General features: G+C 37.4%; 1 protein-coding gene across 3 annotated transcripts; it reads left to right on the top strand.

Annotated features, from left to right (window-relative positions):
* The first annotated feature begins 500 nt into the window (after positions 1-500).
* Positions 501-11,096, top strand: LOC120150055 (3-hydroxyisobutyryl-CoA hydrolase-like protein 3, mitochondrial). Of its 3 annotated transcripts, none has more exons than XM_039162757.1 (10): positions 501-885; positions 1,367-1,468; positions 1,933-1,985; positions 2,700-2,834; positions 2,945-3,041; positions 3,327-3,456; positions 3,684-3,862; positions 3,981-4,108; positions 10,721-10,822; positions 10,966-11,096. In XM_039162757.1, exons 1-10 carry the CDS (start codon positions 564-566, stop codon positions 11,065-11,067), a joined length of 1,350 nt encoding a protein of 449 aa, XP_039018688.1. In that variant the 5' UTR covers positions 501-563; the 3' UTR covers positions 11,068-11,096. The 3 variants fall into 3 exon arrangements, with proteins under 3 accessions (XP_039018688.1, XP_039018687.1, XP_039018689.1); XM_039162756.1 differs by lacking the exon at positions 1,933-1,985 and adding an exon at positions 1,608-1,672 and having other exon boundaries at positions 502-885; XM_039162758.1 differs by lacking the exons at positions 501-885; positions 1,367-1,468 and adding an exon at positions 1,620-1,672.
* Positions 11,097-22,744: the final 11,648 nt, after the last annotated feature.

Raw genomic sequence — 22,744 nt, 5'->3', positions numbered from 1 at the left:
TTAGTGGTTATCTTTAAAAATTACTAATTTACTAATAGGTAATTAAAAAGATGTTAAATTACTAATATATTAATTTATTAATTTAATGTATTTGTGGATTATTACTTTAGAATTTAGATTATGAAAATGTTTCGTACATTTTTTTTATAATTTTATAATTTAATATATTAATTTATGTTTATGTTAAGTTCTATATAGTATTAGTAAATTTTACCTATAATTAAAAAAATAATATAAAAATTTTGATGAGCTAAACGAGCAACTAGGTGAGCAACGAATATCGAGTTTAACGAGCATCGAATCGAGCAATAAATATTTTAATAAGCACTAATTGAGTAAAATTTTAATAATTTTAACGAACTACAAAAATAATATTAACGAACACGAATAGAATATTAATCAACTCAGACTTGGACTCGCTCAATAATCACCCTAATTACGAGATCTTGAAGGCGAGCCGGATGGGAAATAAGATTCCTCCAATATATATGAATTTTACTCGGTAGTTGAACTCAGTGTCGCATTCACCACTCTCCAAAGCAAGGTCAAATATCAGGGAAAGCATGAGATGCTTTCCAGTCTCTAAACTCGCCACCAAATCTTTTCCGTTAAAGTTCCCACTATCATTGTTCCCAAACAACCCCGATGCATCAGCGTTTGTCGCCGCTGCTCTGTTTTCAAGTCTCGCTCCTCGATCTCTCCGCTTCTCTATTTGCAGTGACGCCTCGAGGTCATCGATAGGAAGCGTTTCTTTTTCTAGTCGTGATTGGAACTTGTCCACCATGGCTGGTGGAGCTGAAGAGTTTGTGAAAGGAAATGTTTACCCAAACGGGGTCGTAGTCATTACTCTAGACCGTCCCAAAGCTCTCAACGCTATGAATTTAGGTCCTTTTCGTTATTTCTCCTTCGTTTACATTGAAATTTCTCCTTTTTTTTTGTTATTCAAGTTTAAGTAACTCTTCTACGAGCTAAAAGGTTGACTTTGATTGGAGTGAAAACAAGTTTGACGTGAATGATCTGTTGTAGCTCGATTTTAGACTACGTAATTTTCTTTGATAATATAAAGGATAAAATTTGATGGAGTAAAACTGTTGAAAATAGTTAAGAGCAAAGTGAGAAAGGAAGACATATTTGAATTATTTGCTGGTACTATTGAAGATGAGTATAATTAAAGAAGCATGTAGGGGTTCTGCAAGTTATATACAAAATCTTTTTTGTTCTTGAAATCTTAGATATTATTCAGATTAATGGAAATCTTTCCACTTTAAATTTGGTGTCAAGTGGCATTATCTTTGGTGTGGATATGAATTAATAATTTGCAGATGAGTTTTTGGGGTGAGACGTTTGTGTCTCTTGATAAATGCAGATATGGATATCAAGTACAAGCAAATTCTTGATGAATGGGAATCGGATCCAAATGTCAAATGTGTTTTGATCGAGGGCAGCACACCACGTGCCTTTTGTGCAGGTACTTTGAAGAAAAAAATTAAGATTCTAAATGCTAGTTTGTAATGAAGAATGTGCATTGATTTCCTTGTAGGCTAGTTTTCATGTACTAGTGTTAGGGTAGTTTTTGGGGCTAACCATTGATGGGTAATGCAATGCATGAATGGATATTAATGGTGTTGTTGCTGAAATCCAAAAGGATAGAAACACACCCCTTGTGCCAAAGGTTTCCTTTCCCTTCCATCTGTAAATGCATGCCTTGTGCTACAAATGTTTCTTTCTAGCTCGCTGTTGAATATTTTGTCAGTTCTTGTTAAATTGGCTGTTGCAAGCTATAAGCTATAAGTTGTTTACCGTATTATTCTTCCTTTTCCCCTTTTTTCTTTGGGTGGGATGAGGATGTTCTTTTCAAGTTTTATCTTTTATTTTTGGATTCAATGTAGTGTTCTTCTCTCATTGATAACTTACATCTTAGCTTATATGCAGGTGGTGATGTGAAGCAGATTACAGAAAAAAACAAACTCTCGGATATGATTGAGGTTAATTATATACCATTATAATTATAATCATTTCCAATTTACTAAAATTTTGTCAGCACAAGATGTCTGTCACATTTTCCTACTCAAAATACTACTTTTACCATGGATATGATACATTCAACCTTCCGAGAACCATTGATGAGAAATACTTCGCAAGAATATGAAACACAAGTAATTGTATGCAACTCTGAAATCTAAAGCATCTATGAGTCTGGGTTTTATGTAGGCTCTATATAAATTCAGGTGAATAAACAGGGGGGATATTTGGGATCAAATAATTGTAGGTAATAATACGAGTCTCAAGCATCCTTTGATTGTAAATGTAATACAACTTGAATAACATAATTTGGCCTCTATTTGTGTCCAGATGAAATTAGCATCCGTAGGAGCATAATTAAAGTTCAACTGTTTGAGCTTTTGCTTGCAGTTTTAACTCTTTGAATGTTTTATCTTGTAAACATAGCAAGATTGTAAATAATCTGTTGTTACATGACCAAGATGTAGCAGTTAAAATGATAGGATGGGAGAATGGTAACTCTACACCACTGAGTGCTCGGTACCAGCAATGAATATAGCATATAGCTTGCTAATTGCAGAGTTTTCTGTTTATTTTTTGTTGCTTCTCATCACTGCAATGCTGTTCCATCACTGTGTTTTTCATTTTACCCTGTCATTAGAAGTATATTATCGAATTATGCTGTATTGTTTTTCCAGGTTTTTACTGCAGAGTATTCTCTAGTATGCAAAATTTCTGAATACAAGAAGCCTTATATATCATTCATGGATGGCATAACAATGGGCTTTGGAGTTGGCCTATCTGGTCATGGTCGCTACAGAGTGGTAACTGAGGTACAAACTGATCTTTTTGCTGCCCATAAATATTTTCTCTTGCATTTTAAATTATCATAGCTTTACTAATTTTCTCTCTTATCTTTTGCTCTTGCATATCTGTGGGTCAGAGGACTGTTCTTGCCATGCCAGAAAATGCAATAGGTTTGTTTCCCGATGTTGGGTTTTCATATATAGCAGCAAAAACTCCTGGAGGGGGTTCTGTTGGTATGTTTCTTTTACCCTAAAACTAAGCTCTAAGAGTTGCACCAAAAGCAGTTTGTAATAGGATGCTATAGATTAAACCTGTAATACTGGGGTTGACGTGGGAGGGTAGTGCTTATTTTGAACCTCTTCTTTTATTACCTTTTGGAGACGCTGAATCCCTAAAGCTGAACTTATGTTGTTATACGCATGCACAAACATTGTTTCACTTCTCTTGCTATTCTCAGTTCAGTTCACTCTACGGCGCACCCCTCTACTGTTGCCATTTACAATTTTGGAGTTCTGTAGGTGCTTATCTCGGAATGACTGGGAAAAAGATATCAACGCCTTCAGATGCACTATATGTAGGTCTTGGAACACACTATGTGACATCTGGGAATCTAGGTTCACTGAAGGAAGCCCTTCTATCCAGTAACTTGTACGCCTCAAATCTTGTTTCTAGTTTGAGTGGAAATGAAAGATATTTAGGATCTTGGCTTAAATACAAACTTCAGCATTTAAATCTTCTTGGTTTTATTGTAGTTTCATCGAGGATGATATGTTTTTGGAAAATCGGAGATGCGGTGGTCTAAGTAGCAACATAAATATTTCTGGTTTCTTAATCTTTCCCTCAAAATCATAAATGATATATATTTATTTTCACAGTTCGGAGGATCCAGACAAGGTCCTTACAACATTGTTGGCAAAGTACAACAGTAACCCCGAGTCTGAAGATCACTTGAAATTACTTTTGCCTCAGATAAGTTCATGCTTCAGTGCAGATAAATCGGTTAGTGAGACAATCACAGAGGTTAAGAAACATCAGCAAAGCACAGAAGCTTCAGGTAAGCTTATCCAAACAATAAATTAAACTGGATATGCATCGTCATTTTGCTCTTGTGGATGACAAAAGATGACACTGAAACCGGCAATGTAGATCTATTTAACAGTTTCTTTCTGCAGTGGCAGAGTGGGCAAATGATGCTCTGCAGGAGCTTGGAAAGGGCGCTCCCTTTTCTCTTTGCTTAACCAAAAATTATTTCTCTAAAGTTGCATCTGGATATGGTAAACATGGCAATGAATTTACAACGGTGAGTTCGGAGGTGTGTCATTCAACTGCATTTTCCTCCATCTCTCTCTCCATTTCTAAGTAAATTTCTTCTATGGTTGCAATATTTTTTTTTTGATAGGAATAGAAGGCCTCAATAAAACCCCCTTCGTGATTAACGGAACTTAAGAATAGTTCCTTAATCCGCACAAGGAGGAAAAGAGTGCCCTAGGATTCATTAAACTCAAATATAACAAAGTAGTACAAACTAATCTCCCTCAAGAGATACAAAACCAGAAAGAAATAGCCCTTAACAGGACATAATTCAACCAATACTAGCCTTAGCTAGGACATCCGCCTCTATATTGGTTGTCCTACTAACCCAACTAATAAAACCTTCAAAAACACTAAGCTTTTGAATAATGTCTTTAACAATTTGAACATAAACAACAGGACAAGAGACCACATACTACCACCTTACTATCACTCTCAATAATCAATCTATCTTTAAACCTATGACAAATAGATTCATAAAAATCTAAACCCTTTAGGATAGCCTTCAATTCCATTAAAGTTGGGAGCCCCGGACCAACAGGCTCTTTGAAGGAGCCAAGAATCGAACCAGACATGTCTTTCAAAATACCACCTAAGACACTCCTCTTCCAATCACTCGAAGTAGCCGCATCCACATTAAGTTTAATAAAACTTTTTGGAGGAGGGGACCAAAGAAACACGGTTGAAATCTGATTAGAATGGGACGAGTAGGAATCCACTAAGGACGGGTCAGCAATAAGATCATCCTTGGAAATAGTAATATGAGTTTCCTTAGCTAGAAACCATGAAGCAAGCCTGCACCTAGCTAGAAAGAAAATCTCTACTCGATCAAGCTTCCCTCCTTCAAACACTATAAAATTCCTGGTCTTCCAAATTGTCCATAGCACAGCTCCAGGTATAAATGACCAGATAAGAGAGTTGGTCTTCAAGTCATTCCAAGCCAATAGGAATCTTTTAGCATCTGCATGAAAAACAGACTGAAAATTCCAATAGCCCAAGAATTTCATCCAAATTGGCCAAACCACCGAACAGGAAAAAAATAAATGCGATGAAGACTCTTCTTCTAGATTACAAAAAGAACACAAAGTATCATTTATGCCCTGAACACCTCTCTTAACCAGAGCTGTCTTCACTGCCAACTTCTTTAAGATAACTTGCCAAAGAAAAGTCTCTACTCTTGGAGGCAACATACCCCTCCAAACATTAGACTTCCAAAATTTAGCTTCCTCCGAATCGGGAGAACCCGAATAAGATAGATTGACACATGATTTCACAGTGAAAACCCCTTCTCCATTCCCCTTCCAAAACAGTCCATCAGCGGCATCAACAGAAATAGAAAAATCAGAGATAACAGCCATCAAATTTGCCCATTGCTCAAATTCCCAGTCATTCAACTCTCTCCTCAGCTGAACGTTCCAAATCCAACCCCCTGAACTGAACTCCCCAAACTGAAATAATCTTCCTGCTTTATTCACTGCAATAGAAAATATTCTAGGGAACAATACCATCAAAGGATGATCCATTGCCCAATTGTCTTGCCAAAACCGAATGTTCCTCCCATTGCCAATTTTATAGCTATATTTACCTCTGATACTACAGCCCAACGAATCAGCTTTATAATGATTACTCACCATATCTCTCCACATCCAAGAAAATTTAGGAGAGACTTTACTGTCAAACTGCATCAAGGAAGGATCCAATTTATATTTGTTGCAGAGCATTTCCCTCCAAACTGCATCCCTCTCAATAGCAAACCTCCAAGCCCACTTTTCCAAAAGTGCCCTATTCACCACATTTAAATTAGGAACCCCCAAGCCTCCTTCAATTTTTGGTTTACAAACGTCGGACCAGCTTACCCAATGTATCTTCTTTTTCCCATCTCCACCACCCCATAAAAAATTTGACATAATAGAATTTAGAGTCTTGTAAACTGAAGGTGGAACCTTGAACATTGACAAAAAGTATATAGGGAGTGAGCTTATAACTGATTTAATTAGAACTAGCCTGTCTGCCAGTGACAGAGAGGAGCCTTTCCAGCCCGCTAACCTCTTATTAAAGCTTTGAACCACTGGATCCCATAGAATGTTGGAGTTCCTATGTGGACCTAAAGTGAGTCCCAAATATTCTGAGGGAAAAGAGCCCACTGAACATCCAATCATAGCTGCCCAATCCTTAATTTCCTCTTCCTTTAAGTTCACCCCAAATAATTTACACTTCTTTAAATTCAGCTGAAGACCAGAAATAATCTCAAACACCCGAAGCACCCTCTTTACATTTAAGATCTGTTTTTTCGACGCCCCACAGAACATAATAAGGTCGTCAGCAAATTGCAAATGAGTTAAATTAAAATTTCTCTCCTCTTTTCTAATGACCAATCTCGAAAAAAGCCCTCCTGAAACAGCCTTCAGTATTAATAGATTCAAGAGTTCCCCAACTATATTGAACAACAATGGAGACAAGGAACAGCCCTGCCGAAGACCCCTCGCCATTGGAATTTCCTCGGTAGGAACCCCGTTCACCAAAACTGAAACAGTTGTTGATGTGATACATTTCGAAATCCAACCTATCCATCTAGAACCAAAGCCCATTTCCTTCATTATTCTGAACAAAATAGGCCAGTCAAGAGTATCATATGCCTTCTTGAAATCAGCCTTAAAAACACACCCTTTTAAACCATTCTTCCTCCAAAAGTCAATCCCTTCATTTGCTATAAGAGAACAGTCCAGGATTTGCCGACCGGGGATAAAAGCGAATTGACTTGGACTAATCAAATCTGAAATGCAGCTCCTAAGTCTTCTTGACAGACATTTAGAGAGTATCTTATACAATCCACCAACTAGGCTTATAGGTTTAAAATCGTCCAGACCACCAATGTTTGAAATCTTAGGAATAAGAGTGATGAATGTGTGATTTACTCCATGTTCCCATTCCTTCCCCAAGTAAAAATTATGAAAGAATTTCATAATATCTACCTTAAGGACCTTCCAAAACCTCTTGAAAAATCCCAGATTAAAGCCATCAGGACCCGGAGCTTTGTTACTGCCACAAGAGTTCACCACATCCCAAACTTCCTCCTCAGAAAACTCCTGCTCTAAGGACTGATTCTGATCCAAATAAATTCTGGGAAAATCCAGATTCAAATCATCAATTTCTAACGTAGTTCGTTCATTATAGATCTTAAAAAAATACTCTTTAACTATGGCCTTAATTGCAGTTGGATCTTCAACTGTTTCCCCTTTGAAGTTTAAAGCAAGTAGAGCATTCCTTTTATTCCTAATCGTAGCACAAGTATGGAAGTATTTAGTATTGTGATCCCCATCTACAATCCAATTAGTTCTCGAGTACTGAAACCAGATTTGCTCCTGAATCTTGTGAAGCTTCCACAATTCTACTCTAGAATTTTTCAACTCTGTTAATACCTCACTGTCAACAACTCCTTGCTTCTGTTGAATATCATCCTCTATCAACGAAAATTTCTTCTCTAACTCAGAAATCAAAGCTTCTGGATACTTATCTCTGTTTCCAGACCACTTCTTAATTGCATGTTTGGTGTTCCTCAACAGACTAAAAACGCATGTCTTATTCTGACTATCCTTGCCACTCTGAATAGAAGAAACAACCAGATCCTCAAAACCCTCCTCATCCATCAAATAATTGAATAATCTAAACGGTTTTCTACCCCAGTCCACTCCTTTATTCTCCAGAACTATAGCATTATGATCTGACAAAGATCTTGGTAGAAGAGACTGCAAAATGCCCGGAAAAAGCTCTAGAAAGCGACAATCAACCAAAAAACGGTCCAATCTTACAAAAGTGGGATTTTCTTGGTTATTACACCAAGTGAACCTACCCCCATTCATAGGGAGATCAATCAAGCCCGTATGAAGAATGAACTCATTAAAGATCTCCATTGAACTCCTACTTTGACCCCTTCCCATTTTCTTATCTTCTTGTAAATAGACATTGAAATCCCCTCCCACACAAACGGGATAATTCTGTCCACTAAGAAAACTACTTAATTCTTCAAAAAAAACAGATTTCTCCTCCTCCACTGCTGGACCGTAAACATTGATGAAACCACACCTGGAATCAATACTCCGAAATTTACCGAAAGTAGCTATAAATCTCCTGCTAATAAACTGACTCTCCAGCTCAAAAATATTGTCATCCCAACAACACAACAGGCCCCCCGCTGATCCAACTGAAGGAGATTCCAAAATTCCTTTTACCTTATTAATTCCACTTCTCCTAAAAAAAGACCTTCTAAATTTCTCAGTCTTAGTTTCTTGCAGCCAAAGAAAAGTAGGATTAAAGTTGGTGACTAAATTCTGAACAGCCCTCTTTTTTTCGTTTTTCCCCAAGCCCCTAACATTCCATGAACATATTACTAACTTTGTCATCTTCAAAAAGGAAATAGGTACAGACACAACCCTCAATCAACCAAACCTTTATTAACCCCTTTCACGCCTTTCTCTAAAGCTATGATTTTTTTCCAAAAAGGCTTCTTTCCCTTCCTTAAAAGACACACCCAAAAGCTTGCTAACCTCCCAAGCTTCTACCGCTTCTTTCAATAGAATCGAAAAAGCTGAGGAGGATGTTGTATCAATGCTCACCTGGTCAAGGGCTTCTCGATACAGGATCCTTTTAGTTCTTCTCTTCCTTCTGATCAGCAAACCAGATTTGGACTTTAAGCAATCACCTTCTGAAAAGTAACCTTCAATCTCCCTCTCTACACTCCCACCCCCAGATCCATTGTCAAGATAAGGAAAAAGACTCCCATCAGCAATGTTCTCTGCTGATAAACAGAGCTGATTTTTAGTACTGGAATCAACATCTAGCTCCCTCTGCTTAACTATGGTACCCCCTGTATCAGACGAGATGTTCAACAAATCCCCATACCAGTATCTTCTTTCCCTCGACCTGTTATATACCCTTTTGCAACTGCTCAGACTTCTAGTTTCCAACACATTACTCTCTGTTGTAAACTCTCTTCTAGAGCTATGTAACTGCCTCCCCCTTGAGTTGTTATTTGAAACCAATTCCATCGGTCTTAAATTTTCTTCTTCGGGCTCTATTTCTGCACTAAATGGCTTCTCTACAATTGGGCTTGTCTTCAATACATTGGACACTCCCCTGTTTTTTCCTGATAAATGAAGGTTTTCAACCAATTCCCCAAACTTATTAATTGTAAATACTGGCCCAGAAATAAAACCCGAAAAGTATTTTGACCCAGACTGCCCAGAGTCTTCAGAATGGGCCTGAGATCCATCAGCCGAATAATTTTGACTTCTAATCCCCAAAACTGCATACTCACCAACTTTAAAATTTCCAACAGTCTGACTTTCTGACAGACCTCATTTAATATCTTTCATATCTAAGGAAAGTCCTGCTAGCTGTCTATCCTCACTAGCTCCTCCAGAAACACGAAACACTCACTGGTCAATCCAATTGTCCACTGACAGACGATTTTCCCCTGCTGCGCAAGTCTCACCTTCCCCATGAACTGACAACAATCTGTCTTCATCCTTCTCAGACATACTCTCTTCAAAAAATATCTCACCGGAATCTTCCACCGGAAAATTACTGAAAAACGAACTAGAATACTCACTAGCTGATCCAATCTTGATACTTACTTTGAATGATCTTCCATACGATCCAAGAGTAATCACCTATGGAACATCAAAAAGACTTTCCACCTTCAATAAGATTCTTGCCATTGTGAGGTCTTCTCTTTTCCTTGTACTATCATGAATATCTACCACACTGCCCCATCTACCAACCAACTTCTCAAAGAAGGGTTCATTCCAGCATAACAAAGGAACCCCTTTTATTTCTGCCATGCAAAAGGCCATTGGTACCCCGGTTTCATTCAGTAAAGGTTCCACTCGCCATGCATTCCGAATGAACTCAACTTAAAAAGAGTATTTGATAATCCCTGTTAACGACCTCTTCACCCAGTTGGCACTTTCTGTTGGGATATGCATCTCAAATATATTTTCCTTGACATTCCTCCTCTTGATATCCTCAGACAATAGATCATTGTTCCCCCTTCTATTCCCATTAGACAACAGAGCATCCCTATAAGTTCTATCATCCCTTCTACTTCTACTAATGTTTTCTCTTTCTCTTGATTTTGAAGATCCTGCATTAATCTGACCAGCAACATTGTTTGAAGAAGAAAGCACCACCCTTGACCTTGAACGTTCATCCTTAAATCTGGCAGGACTAACTGAGATCTTCCTTCCATCAATCACAATCCCGTTAAACTCATCAACAACCATCTTCAGATCTTCCTCCCTCTTAAAATGAACAAAAGCAAAAGTGGAAAATATGTATTTTGGATTTCTAGTTTGGCTGGGAATAAAGACTCTCATAACAGGACCATGGACTAAGAATAATTCCCTAAGCGTACGATGGGAGACCCTTCTACTAAGATTGTCGATAAACGCCCACCAACACTCATCCGGAACTGACTTTCCTTTCAAATTCTCTCTCTCTACGTTTTTCTCTCGCTCATCTCCTTAGTTTGTTTTTCTCTTTCTATGGTTGCAATATTTTTCAAGTAACATATGTATATTTGTGTCGCATTGATAATTTCCAGCTAAAATGTGTTATGAAAACCGAATATCGCATCGCCTTACGGTCTTCTCTAAGAAATGATTTTGCGGAAGGTGTTCGTGCAGTCTTGGTTGATAAAGATCAGGTTGGCTTTTCCTGCCTCTGTTGTATTTTCTCTCCAAGATAGTATTCTTGTCTATGGATGGATGTGCATGATCATTTACGCTCCTCGCTATTGTACACATCCTCGTTTGTCCATAATTATGATTCTTTTTTATCTCCTTGCAGAATCCAAAGTGGAACCCTCCGAGTTTGGATGAAGTTAACACAGAGGAAGTGGAAGCGGTTTTCGAACTATTAGGTCCGGGAATCGAGGAGTTGAAAGTGTAAGGTTCACATGAAATACTGGTAATATACTTGGGATGAATACTTTAAGGCTTTGATAATAGTGTGATCCTAAAGCACAACCATGATTCATATGAACTCTTGTATGAACACTCTTTATAGCCACTACTATGGTCAAATCTTTATCTATGATTCCAAAAATGGCATAGTTTACCTTTTCTTTTTTTAATCGTCTTAGGTGATCATAAATAGTATTTGTTCAGTATTTTATTGATCTATTGATAATATATATATATATATATATATATATATATACACCCTACAGTCGTATTTGTCCGAATCTAAAATCTCTAGAGAAAATAATATTTTATTTACTATTGAGACTACCTGATAAATTTAACATAACATAATTTTCGTTCCGAAATGATGGTGATATTGTTTAAAACAGATGGTAGTCCACAATATTTTTAAGAGAAAATAACCTCAGTGACCAAAAATCTCATATAATATACGATTTTAACCAACTTTTTCCGGATTTGCCAAAATGACCAACAAAATCGTAATGCGATCGCTAATTCGCAACGCGATCTCCATTATCGCAAATCAGTTTCCAGATTCGCAACGCGATTATGACTATCGCAATGCGATTTTTCAATTTCGTGTTGCGATTTTCCCAATTCGCAATGCGAATAAGTAAATCGCAACGCATATTGGAAAATCGCAATGTGATACTGATTATCGCAACGCGATAATACAAAATCGCAACGCGATACTACTTTCGCAACGCGATACTGACTTTCGCAACGAGATAATACATAATCGCAATGCGATTTTCAAAGCGCCATTAGTATCGCAACGCGTATTTTATTTTCAAATTCCAAACACAAATATTAATATATTGGAACACTGAACCTTCCACAGTATATCCCGTAATCGTAACTCATAATCTAAAACTTAAAATCATAACTCAGTCCCATCTCCATCTCTCACTCTCTCACCCATCTTCGACGAAATTTGTCCCCATCTCCGGCGAAATCCGTCTATCTCCATCTCTCAGACCCACCTTCACAATCAGAAATGGAAAATCAACCAAATCAACCACCGATAGTTAGTTTTTTTAATTATTTTCTTTTTGAAATTTTTGCATTATTATTAGGTTTTTCATATTGAAATTGATGATAAGTTTACTGGTAATTTCAATAATAGATTAATCATTTCACTTAGATTGCTTATTAAATCAACCGAGAATCGCAACGCGAAATGAAAATCGTAACGACAAAATCGCAACGTGATTTTATTCTCTCGTTGCGATTGTCATTTTCGTGTTGCGATTTTCATTTTCAGAAACTATTCTTCTTCTGCAAATTGAAACTTGAATGAATTGCATTACTTCAACCAAAAAACAAAGACAAATAAGAAATTCACAGTGTTGCAAATTTAAGTTTGAAGAATAAACTACTACTCTTTATGTTTATTATTATTTTTGGTATATCTTCACAGTGTAGTTTTTTGTATATCTAACTTAGTATGTTTATTGTTTTTGTAGAACTTTTATTCGGCTCAATTAACCTTAAGAAATAAAGTCAGCCTGGCCAAAACAATTGTGTCGAAGCTTTCACCTGCACAAAGAAAAATGTTTGAGGATACTTGCTTCGGGCCATGGCTGAAAGTACAACATCCCGGTGGAGATGCGATGTTGACACACCTGTTTCTTCAAACCATGACTAGCGATCTACCAGATACTATACAACGTCGTGATGAAGAGATATGATTTGATTTTCCACCGGCGTATACGTGTTTTGGGCGGGAGGAGTTTTGCTTAATCACCGGTCTACGCTTCGGACACGATGATGTAGGTCGGTATACTAGACACATTACCCGCCCATCATGGTTATCCCGTATTTTTCCTGAGCTGGAGAGGCCGAATCTACACGTGGAAGACCTGACGAGATTATTGAATAAGAAAGATGGTTTTACTCGGATGGATGACGTCGATGTTGTCCGAGTATGCCTTCTAATACTTTTGCATGCCGGCTTTTTAGGCATAGAGGCCAGACAACCTATTCTGAATGATCTAATCAAATTGGTAGAAGACCTAAATGCGTGGAACCTGTTTCCGTGGGGCTCGTATTTATGGAAAGCTACATGGAATAAGTTATCGTCTGCCTTGGATGATCGAAAAAGTTTGCATGGTGATGATTCCAAATACACTTTTACAGGCTTTATTTGGGCTTTTAAAGTAAGAATTTTTATATAATGTTTCCAAAATTATAAGTAATTATTTAACAATTACTAATGTTTGTTATTATATTGTTTGTAGATTTGGATATTTGAGGCCTTTCCCGCCATGAAGACATATGCAATAAAAACTTCAAATGATATTCCCAGGGCTATTTCCTGGAAGAGGAAACGGACATTGCAATGGGAAGATTTACTACGGTATACGACAATAAATAATGTAAGTTAACATAAATACTACCATATGTTTATAAACAAGTTATTACTAGTACACGTTTAACTTTGTTTGAGCTTTTATATTGTTAGGAGGCAAACACTCCATTACAGAGGCTGATACCCACGGAAGCTGAGCTTGCCACTGATTTGTGGCAAGCTAGTAAGCGTTTTTTTGATGGCACGAATGATGAGCAGCCTCCACTTCGGGAGCCATCACCTCACCCAGAGCTATCACCTCACCCAGAGCCATCACCTGATCGACCCGACTATACACCTCCACAACGACAGCCATCACCTATTCTGTCACACCAACGAGCCTCTTCTCCACCATCACTGCAAGATAGGCACCCGACAAAGATGCCCGACGTTTATCTCCCTGTTCTCCACCTCTACGGGATGAGTTAGGGGAGTTACGTGATAAGGTCAATTCCTTGCGTGAGAAGGTCGGTACTTTACGCAAAGACGATGGTGCATGGCGTGTTGAGGTGTCTACTTTACGCGGTGAGGTAGCCGCTCTACGTGAGTTGGTAGCATCGTTGCAGAATGAGGTTCATACTGTACGCAACGAGGTAAGTTTAAGATTTTTCATATTTAACTTGATGATAAATTTACTCGTAATTTCACTTAGATTAACCATTTCACTTAGATTGCTTAATAAATTCATTCGGTTGCTGTTAATACTACTAAATTGTTTTTGTTAGTATTTGTTTTTGGTTTTGTTTTTGTCTTTTGGTTGAAGTAATGCAATCCATTCAAGTTTCAATTTGAAGAAGAAGAATAGTTTACTTTCGCAACACGAAAATGACTATCGCAACGCGGGAATTGCTATCGCAATACGAAATGAAAATCGCAACGACAAAATCGCAATGCGAAATGAAAATCGCAACGCGAAATGAAAATCGCAATGCGATTTGTGTTTCGCGTTGCGATTTTCATTTCGCAATACGATTTTGTCGTTGCGATTTTCATTTCGCATTACGATTTTGTCGTTGCGAATTTCGCGTTGCGATAGCCATTTCCGCGTTGCGATAGTCTTTTTCGCGGTGCGAAAGTAAGTTTCATGTTGCGAAAGTAAACTATTCTTCTTCTAGAATGTTTATATATGTTGTCATTTTAAATGTTTATATATGTTGTCCTTTTAAATGTTTATATAAGTGCTTACTTCTGGAATGTTATCTGATGCATTTTGTGAACTATGATAGAATAATGACTTGTGCAAATACAATGCAAGTTTGAAACATATTTGTCTTTATTTAATATTATGTCTGTTTATTTACTGATTTATGTATTAATTTTTTTTAGCGGCCCGATAAGGTGGATGCTTTACGTCTGGTTTTCCTTGCACGACGGAGTTCACGCATTAGACGGCGTGCACGTGCTATTACGTCTCCGTTCACCCCAATGGTGCGAAGACTCCGCAAGAAGAATCCCGACTCACCTGTCATCCCTCAAGAGTTCCCTCCAATCGTTCAAGAGGCCACTATCATCCCTCAAGAGTCCCCCCCACCGTTCAAGAGGCCACTGTCATCGTTGAATATGTCCCTCCCACCTTTCCAGAGCCCGATTCACATGAGGTAATATATCGAATTATTGAGAAACCTTCACCGTTGCCGGACATGATGGATGAGAGTTGGCTCTCGTATGAGTTACCGGCTAGTACCCTTTCGGTATCTGAAGTGGAGATGAGACAACTACTGGAAATAATTCTAGATAATACCCTTTGGGCTAAGACCGCAGTTGATTTTTATCTACATGAGCGGAGTATAGGGTGTTACACTGACATAAGCAAACTCAACGATGAGATGTATTTGTTGCTTAATCGGTCTTGGTGTGATGTGTTATTAGGGGTTGAAGACAGTGGCTATTTTGATGGGGAGGTAAGTCTTATATTTGTCTTATATATGATTTTGATTAATTTTTTTTAAAAATTAATGTAATTCACTAATATATGTCTTTTTTTGTAAAACAGTATATCGATGTGTGGGTGTCACGTCTTCTAATAATAAGGAAGCTTAGGAAAAATAAAAAAAATTCACGATATACAATAATGTCGGCGGTTTTTCACGCAGTTCACTTGAAGAATCAATTTGTTTTTGTTAGTATTTGTTTTTGGTTTTGTTTTTGTCTTTTGGTTGAAGTAATGCAATCCATTCAAGTTTCAATTTGCAGAAGAAGAATAGTTTACTTTCGCAACACGAAAATGACTATCGCAACGCGAAAATGGCTATCGCAATGCGATTTATGTTTCGCGTTGCGATTTTGTCGTTGTGATTTTCATTTCGCATTGCGATTTTGTCGTTGCGAATTTCATTTCGCATTGCGAATTTCATTTCGCGTTGCGATAGCCATTTCCGCATTGCGATAGTCATTTTCGCGTTGCGAAAGTAAGTTTCGTGTTGCGAAAGTAAACTATTCTTCTTCTGGAATGTTTATATATGTTGTCCTTTTAAATGTTTATATAAGTGCTTACTTGTGGAATGTTATCTGATGCATTTTGTGAACTATGATAGAATAATGACTTGGGTGAATACAATGCAAGTTTGAAACATATTTGTCTTTGTTTAATATCATGTCTGTTTATTTACTGATTTATGTATTAATTTTTTTAGCGGCCCGATAAGGTGGATGCTTTACGTCGGGTTTTCCTTGCACGACGGAGTTCACGCATCAGACGGCGTGCACGTGCTATTACGTCTTCGTTCACCCCAATGGTGCGAAGACTCCGCAAGAAGAAGCCCGACTTACCTGTCATCCCTCAAGAGTCCCCTCCAATCGTTCAAGAGACCCCTATCATCCCTCAAGAGTCCCCCTCACCGTTCAAGAGGCCACTGTCATCGTTGAAGAGGTCCCTCCCACCTTTCCAGAACCCGATTCACATGGGGTAATATATCGAATTATTGAGAAACCCCCACCGTTACCGGACATGATGGATGAGAGTTGGCTCTCGTATGAGTTACCGGCTAGTACCCTTCCGGTATCTGAAGTGGAGAGGAGAATACTACCGGAAACAATTCTGGATAATACCCTTTGGGCTAAGACCGCAGTTAATTTTTATCTACATGAGCGGAGCCAAGGGTGTTACACTAACATAAGCAAACTCAACGATGAGATGTATTTGTTGCTTAATCGGTCTTGGTGGGGTGTGTTATTAGGGGTTGAAGACAGTGGCTATTTCGATGGGGAGATAAGTCTTATATTTGTCTTATATATGATTTTGATTAATTTTTTAAAAAGTAATGTAATTTACTAATATATGTCTTTTTTTGTAAAATAGCATATCGATGAGTGGGTGTCACGTCTTCTAATAATAAGGAAGCTTAGGAAAAATAAAAAAAATTTTGCGATATACAATAATGTCGGCGGCTTTTCACGCAGTTCACTTGAAGAATCAATTTGTTTTTGTTAGTTTTTGTTTTTGTCTTTTGGTTGAAGTAATGCAATCCATTCAAGTTTCAATTTACAGAAGAAGAATAGTTTACTTTCGCAACACGAAATGACTATCGCAACGCGGAAATGGCTATCGCAATGCGAAATGAAAATCGCAATGCGATTTGTGTTTCGCGTTGCGATTTTGTCGTTGTGATTTTCATTTCGCATTGCGATTTTGTCGTTGCAAATTTCATTTCGCGTTGCGATAGCCATTTCCGCGTTGCGATAGCCATTTTCGCGTTGCGAAAGTAAGTTTCGTGTTGCGAAAGTAAACTATTCTTATTCTGGAATATTTATATATGTTGTCCTTTTAAATGTTTATATAAGTACTTACTTCTAGAATGTTATCTGATGCATTTTGTGAACTATGATAGAATAATGACTTGGGTGAATACAATGCAAGTTTGAAACATATTTGTCTTTGTTTAATATCATGTCTGTTTATTTACTGATTTATGTATTAATTTTTTTTAGCGGCCCGATAAGGTGGATGCTTTACGTCGGGTTTTCCTTGCACGACGGAGTTCACGCATCAGACGGCGTGCACGTGTTATTACGTCTCCGTTCACCCCAATGGTGCGAAGACTCCGCAAGAAGAAGCCCGACTCACCTGTCATCCCTCAAGAGTCCCCTACAATCGTTCAAGAGGCCTCTATCATCCCTCAAGAGTTCCCCCCACCGTTCAAGAGGCCACTGTCATCGTTGAAGAGGTCCTTCCCACCTTTCCAGAGCCCGATTCACATGGGGTAATATATCGAATTATTGAGAAACCCCCATCGTTGCCGGACATGATGGATGAGAGTTGGCTCTCGTATGAGTTACCGGCTAGTATCCTTCCGGTATCTGAAGTGGAGAGGAGACAACTACCAGAAACAATTCTGGATAATACCTTTTGGGCAAAAACCGCATTTAATTTTTATCTACATGAACGAAGCCAAGGGTGTTACACTGACATAAGCAAACTCAACGATGAGATGTATTTGTTGCTTAATCGGTCTTGGTGGGGTGTGTTATTAGGGGTTGAAGACAGTGGCTATTTCGATGGGGAGGTAAGTATTATATTTGTCTTATATATGATTTTGATTAATTTTTTTAAAAATTAATGTAATTCACTAATATATGTCTTTTTTTGTAAAACAACATATCGATGCGTGGGTGTCACACGTCTTCTAATAATAAGGAAGCTTAGGAAAAATAAAAAAATTCGCGATATACAATAATGCCGGCGGCTTTTCACGCAGTTCACTTGAAGAATCAATTTGTTTTTGTTAGTATTTGTTTTTGGTTTTGTTTTTGTCTTTTGGTTGAAGTAATGCAATTCATTCAAGTTTCAATTTGCAGAAGAAGAATAGTTTACTTTCGCAACACGAAAATGACTATCGCAACGCGGAAATGGCTATCGCAATGCGAAATGAAAATCGTAATGCGATTTGTGTTTCGCGTTGCGATTTTGTCGTTGTGATTTTCATTTCGCATTGCGATTTTGTCGTTGCGAATTTCATTTCGCATTGCGAATTTCATTTCGCGTTGCGATAGCCATTTCCGCGTTGCGATAGTCATTTTCGCGTTGCGAAAGTAAGTTTCGTGTTGCGAAAGTAAGTTTCGTGTTGCGAAAGTAAACTATTATTCTTCTGGAATGTTTATATATGTTGTCCTTTTAAATGTTTATATAAGTGTTTACTTCTGGAATGTTATCTGATGCATTTTGTGAACTATGATAGAATAATGACTTAGGTGAATACAATGCAAGTTTGAAACATATTTGTTTTTGTTTAATATCATGTCTGTTTATTTACTGATTTATGTATTAATTTTTTTAGCGGCCCGATAAGGTGGATGCTTTACGTCGGGTTTTCCTTGTACGACGGAGTCACGCATCAGACGGCGTGCACGTGCTATTACGTCTCTGTTCACCTCAATGGTGCGAAGACTCCGCAAGAAGAAGTCCGACTCACCTGTCATCCCTCAAGAGTCCCCTCCAATCGTTCAAGAGGTCCCTATCATCCCTCAAGAGTCCCCCCACCGTTCAAGAGGCCACTGTCATCGTTGAAGAGGTCCCTCCCACCTTTCCAGAGCCCAATTCACATGGGGTAATATATCGAATTATTGAGAAACCCCCACCGTTGCCGGACATGATGGATGAGAGTTGGCTCTCGTATGAGTTACCGGTTAGTACCCTTCCGGTATCTGAAGTGGAGAGGAGACAACTACCGAAAATAATTCTGGATAATACCCTTTGGGCTAAGACCGCAGTTGATTTTTATCTACATGAGTGGAGCCAAAGGTGTTACACTGACATAAGCAAACTCAACGATGAGATGTATTTGTTGCTTAATCGGTCTTGGTGGGGTGTGTTATTAGGGGTTGAAGATAGTGGATATTTCGATGGGGAGGTAAGTCTTATATTTATCTTATATATGATTTTGATTAATTTTTTTAAAAATTAATGTAATTCACTAATATATGTCTTTTTTTGTAAAACATCATATCGATGCGTGAGTGTCACGTCTTCTAATAATAAGGAAGCTTAGGAAAAATAAAAAAAAATTCGCGATATACAATAATGCCAGCAGCTTTTCACGCAGTTCACTTGAAGAATCAACGAGATGAATCATTTTCGTTGGGCAATGGACAAGTTAAACTTTATCCTGCATGGTGGGAGGTCGATAAGATTAGTGTTTATTTTTTAAATTTTTAAAGGTGTTCATAAATAAGTGCTCAAATAAATGAATTATTACTTATGATTGCAGGTGTTTATCCCTGTTTTGGAACGTCGTCATTTGCTTCTCGTCCAACTTCAGCTCCCATCCCTGAAGATAATAGTATATGACAGCATGATAAATTACATATCACTGTCTGATTTGAGAGATATTATCAAGGGATGGAGCTCTCATTTGGCTAAATTCTTGGATGTGATTAATTATTGGACTCATTCTGGACACAAGAAGCCAAAGAAGTTCAATGTCACAGTTATCAGAGACGATACCGCGCCACAACAATCGCCGGGAGCCAGAGGGGATTGTGGTCCTCTCGTATGCATGTGCTTGGCGCGTTTGATGACGGGAAGCACATAGTTTTTACCTCCCACCGATAGAGATAGAGCTACAGTAGGCTTGTGGTTTCGGCATTATATGGCTAGAGCGATATATTCGAGACGCTGCCTACCTGCATCCGCGTTATGAAAGTATCCATTGTTAATTGGTAAGTCAAATGCAAGTTTTGTAAACATATATACTCCTTTTGGTTTGAAAATGTTTGGTTAAGTACCTAGAATTCAATAATTTGCTGTTTGTAGGTTTTAGATGTGTAGGAAGTCTTGTTTGAGCAAATGTTTGGTTTCTGCAGGTTAATCCTTAAGTGAGCTGAGTGAAATGGATGTACGAGTGCAAAAGTTGATTCATTGATTCAATAATTGATGAGGAAATAAGAATTATTATTATTTTTTGATTGTTTAATTGATTTGTAAAAAATTATTTGTAAATGTTGATTTGTTTAATTGATGTGTACATAATTCTTATTTGTGCTTGTTTAATTGATTGAAATGTAATAGTTGATTTGTTGATTTTCAATCTGTATTATGTTGAAGGCAAAACAGACTATCGCAACACGAAACTGACTATCGCAACGAGAGAATCGCAATGCGAAATGAAAATCGCAACGAGAAAATCGCAACGAGAAAATCGTAATGCAATTTTCATTTCGCATTGCGATTTGCTCGTTGCGATAGCCATTTTCGCGTTGCGATAGCCATTTTCGCGTTGCGATTTCCCCGTTGCGATAGTCAAATGAATGTCTAATAAATGATAACAACTGAACATATCATAACAATGTTCAAACTCAAGTTACTAATACATGCCTAACTGAAAATGTTAAAAGTGCACACATAAAATACACATAATACAACGTTTGCATTTAAAAATCACCTAAGTTAACAGTCCCAAAAGGTGAAGCCGGTTGTGATTGGGATTTTGAAGATGATTGCGATTTTGATTGCCTTTTGCTTGACACCATATGAGCTTTGGATTTTGATGAGGATCCATATTTTGGTAGAGGAAAAGATGATTGTGATTGCACTGGGGAACCACATGTCAACATTGTATGACCACTTTCCTTGCACCGACTACATGTCGATCTCTTCTTCTTTTCACCCTTAGACGGTATATGATCGTGACCTTTTGGTCGGCCAGGTAACCTTCTGTCCATGGCTGGTGGCAAAACTGTTTGTAAGTCATCTGGTATGTCCCACTCAGAAGGATATTGTGAAACTAAAACCTGTTGCGAACTTTAAAAATCGCATTGCGATTATGTATTATCTCGTTGCGAAAGTCAGAATCGCGTTGCGAAAGTCAGAATCGCGTTGCGAAAGTCAGAATCGCGTTGCGAAAGTCAGAATCGCGTTGCGATTTTGTATTATCGCGTTGCGATAGTCAGTATCGCATTGTGATTTTCCTAATTCGCGTTGCGATTTACTTATTCGCATTGCGAATTGGGAAAATCGCAACGCGAAATTGGAAAATTGCATTGCGATAGTCATAATCGCGTTGCGAATATGGAAACTGATTTGCGATAATAGAGATCACGTTGCGAATTAGAAATCGCATTACGATTTTGTTGGTCATTTTGACAAATCCGAAAAAAATTGGTTAAAATCATATATTATTTTCTCTATTTTTAATTTGAGCAGCTGCATTTAATTATTAAAAAAAATCGTACCACGGTGGGCAGCAGTTATTTAGGGCGGCTGCGGAGGAATGAAAAGGAAAACGTGTGCAGAATTAGGACAATCCCCCTTCCGCTTGTCTTATCTATTTCTCTAGATTTTCCATTATTTCTTTTGACTATAATATTTTAAATACTCCATAGTTTATTAAAATATAAAGAGGTGTAATATTTGGCTGCTACTGTTTCTAGAAGTAGCTGGTTGTCCTATAGTTTTGATTAAAATAATTCATCCCCCGCAGTACTAACATATAATTCGGAGCGAGTTTTTGGTTAATTTTAATAGTTTTTCTTTCCACTCATCATCTAGTTTGAATTAAATTTAATTTGATTTCTAGAATAAAATTTTATATTTGATTTGATATAAATATATATCTAATTTTTTATTAAATAAAATAAAAAATTAATTAAAAAAATATAAATAGATGAATATTATTACAGTTATATCTACATATATAAAAAATAATTTTATTTAAGAAATTTAATGCAACTCGAACTTAATATCTTTTAAATAAAGAAAACTCGATTTTATAATAACTGATGAAATCAAAAGTTATCAAATGCAGATATAATGTCCATCTATACTTATAATACATTAAAAAACGGTTTAATGCATTAAGAATATATTGAATATTTAATGAAATGGTTTTTTCTTCTTCCAATTATACTTTGATACAAGCACTCCTAATCCAAATAAAATAATAAAAGACAATTAACAATCCTCATAAATCCAGGTCAAATCTCATGTTACAACAACCCATTATTCGTCAGCAATCAATTTAAAAGAACAATTTGCATTGGGGTGGTGATGTCACTTTCACAGTGCCCTTAACTTTCTAAAATGTTAGTCCAATAATGACAACTAATGAATAATTATATTGGAATTGCAGTTTATATTATCTGACTTTGCTTCCTTTATATATATGCAAGATAAGGATAAGGACAAGAACAGCCAATGTCCTAAACCTGAAAAAATGGTTTACTTCCAAGAAATGACATATACGACATCTAGAATCTTAAGTTTTCAAGGGGACCACAATCGCCAAACGTTTAGTTATTTGTGTTTATATAAAGAAGTAAAAGAGGGGCTCTAGAAAAGCCAGAAGCAGTGGGTTTATGT

Source organism: Hibiscus syriacus, unplaced genomic scaffold (genome assembly GCF_006381635.1).
Source record: "Hibiscus syriacus cultivar Baekdansim isolate YM2019G1 unplaced genomic scaffold, ASM638163v2 tig00111013_pilon, whole genome shotgun sequence".
Classification (NCBI taxonomy): domain Eukaryota; kingdom Viridiplantae; phylum Streptophyta; class Magnoliopsida; order Malvales; family Malvaceae; genus Hibiscus; species Hibiscus syriacus.
The sequence above is the reverse complement of the archived record's forward strand: the minus strand, read 5'-3'. Positions and strand labels throughout refer to the sequence as shown.

What these genes read in the sequence shown, in the direction of transcription:
- LOC120150055 (XM_039162756.1), top strand. Translation starts at nt 564, where the DNA reads ATGAGATGCTTTCCAGTCTCTAAACTCGCCACCAAATCTTTTCCGTTA. An exon ending in TCTCAACGCTATGAATTTAG is followed by an intron (nt 886 to 1,366) that starts GTCCTTTTCGTT and finishes TGATAAATGCAG; the next exon opens with ATATGGATATCAAGTACAAG. An exon ending in ACACACCCCTTGTGCCAAAG is followed by an intron (nt 1,673 to 2,699) that starts GTTTCCTTTCCC and finishes TTGTTTTTCCAG; the next exon opens with GTTTTTACTGCAGAGTATTC.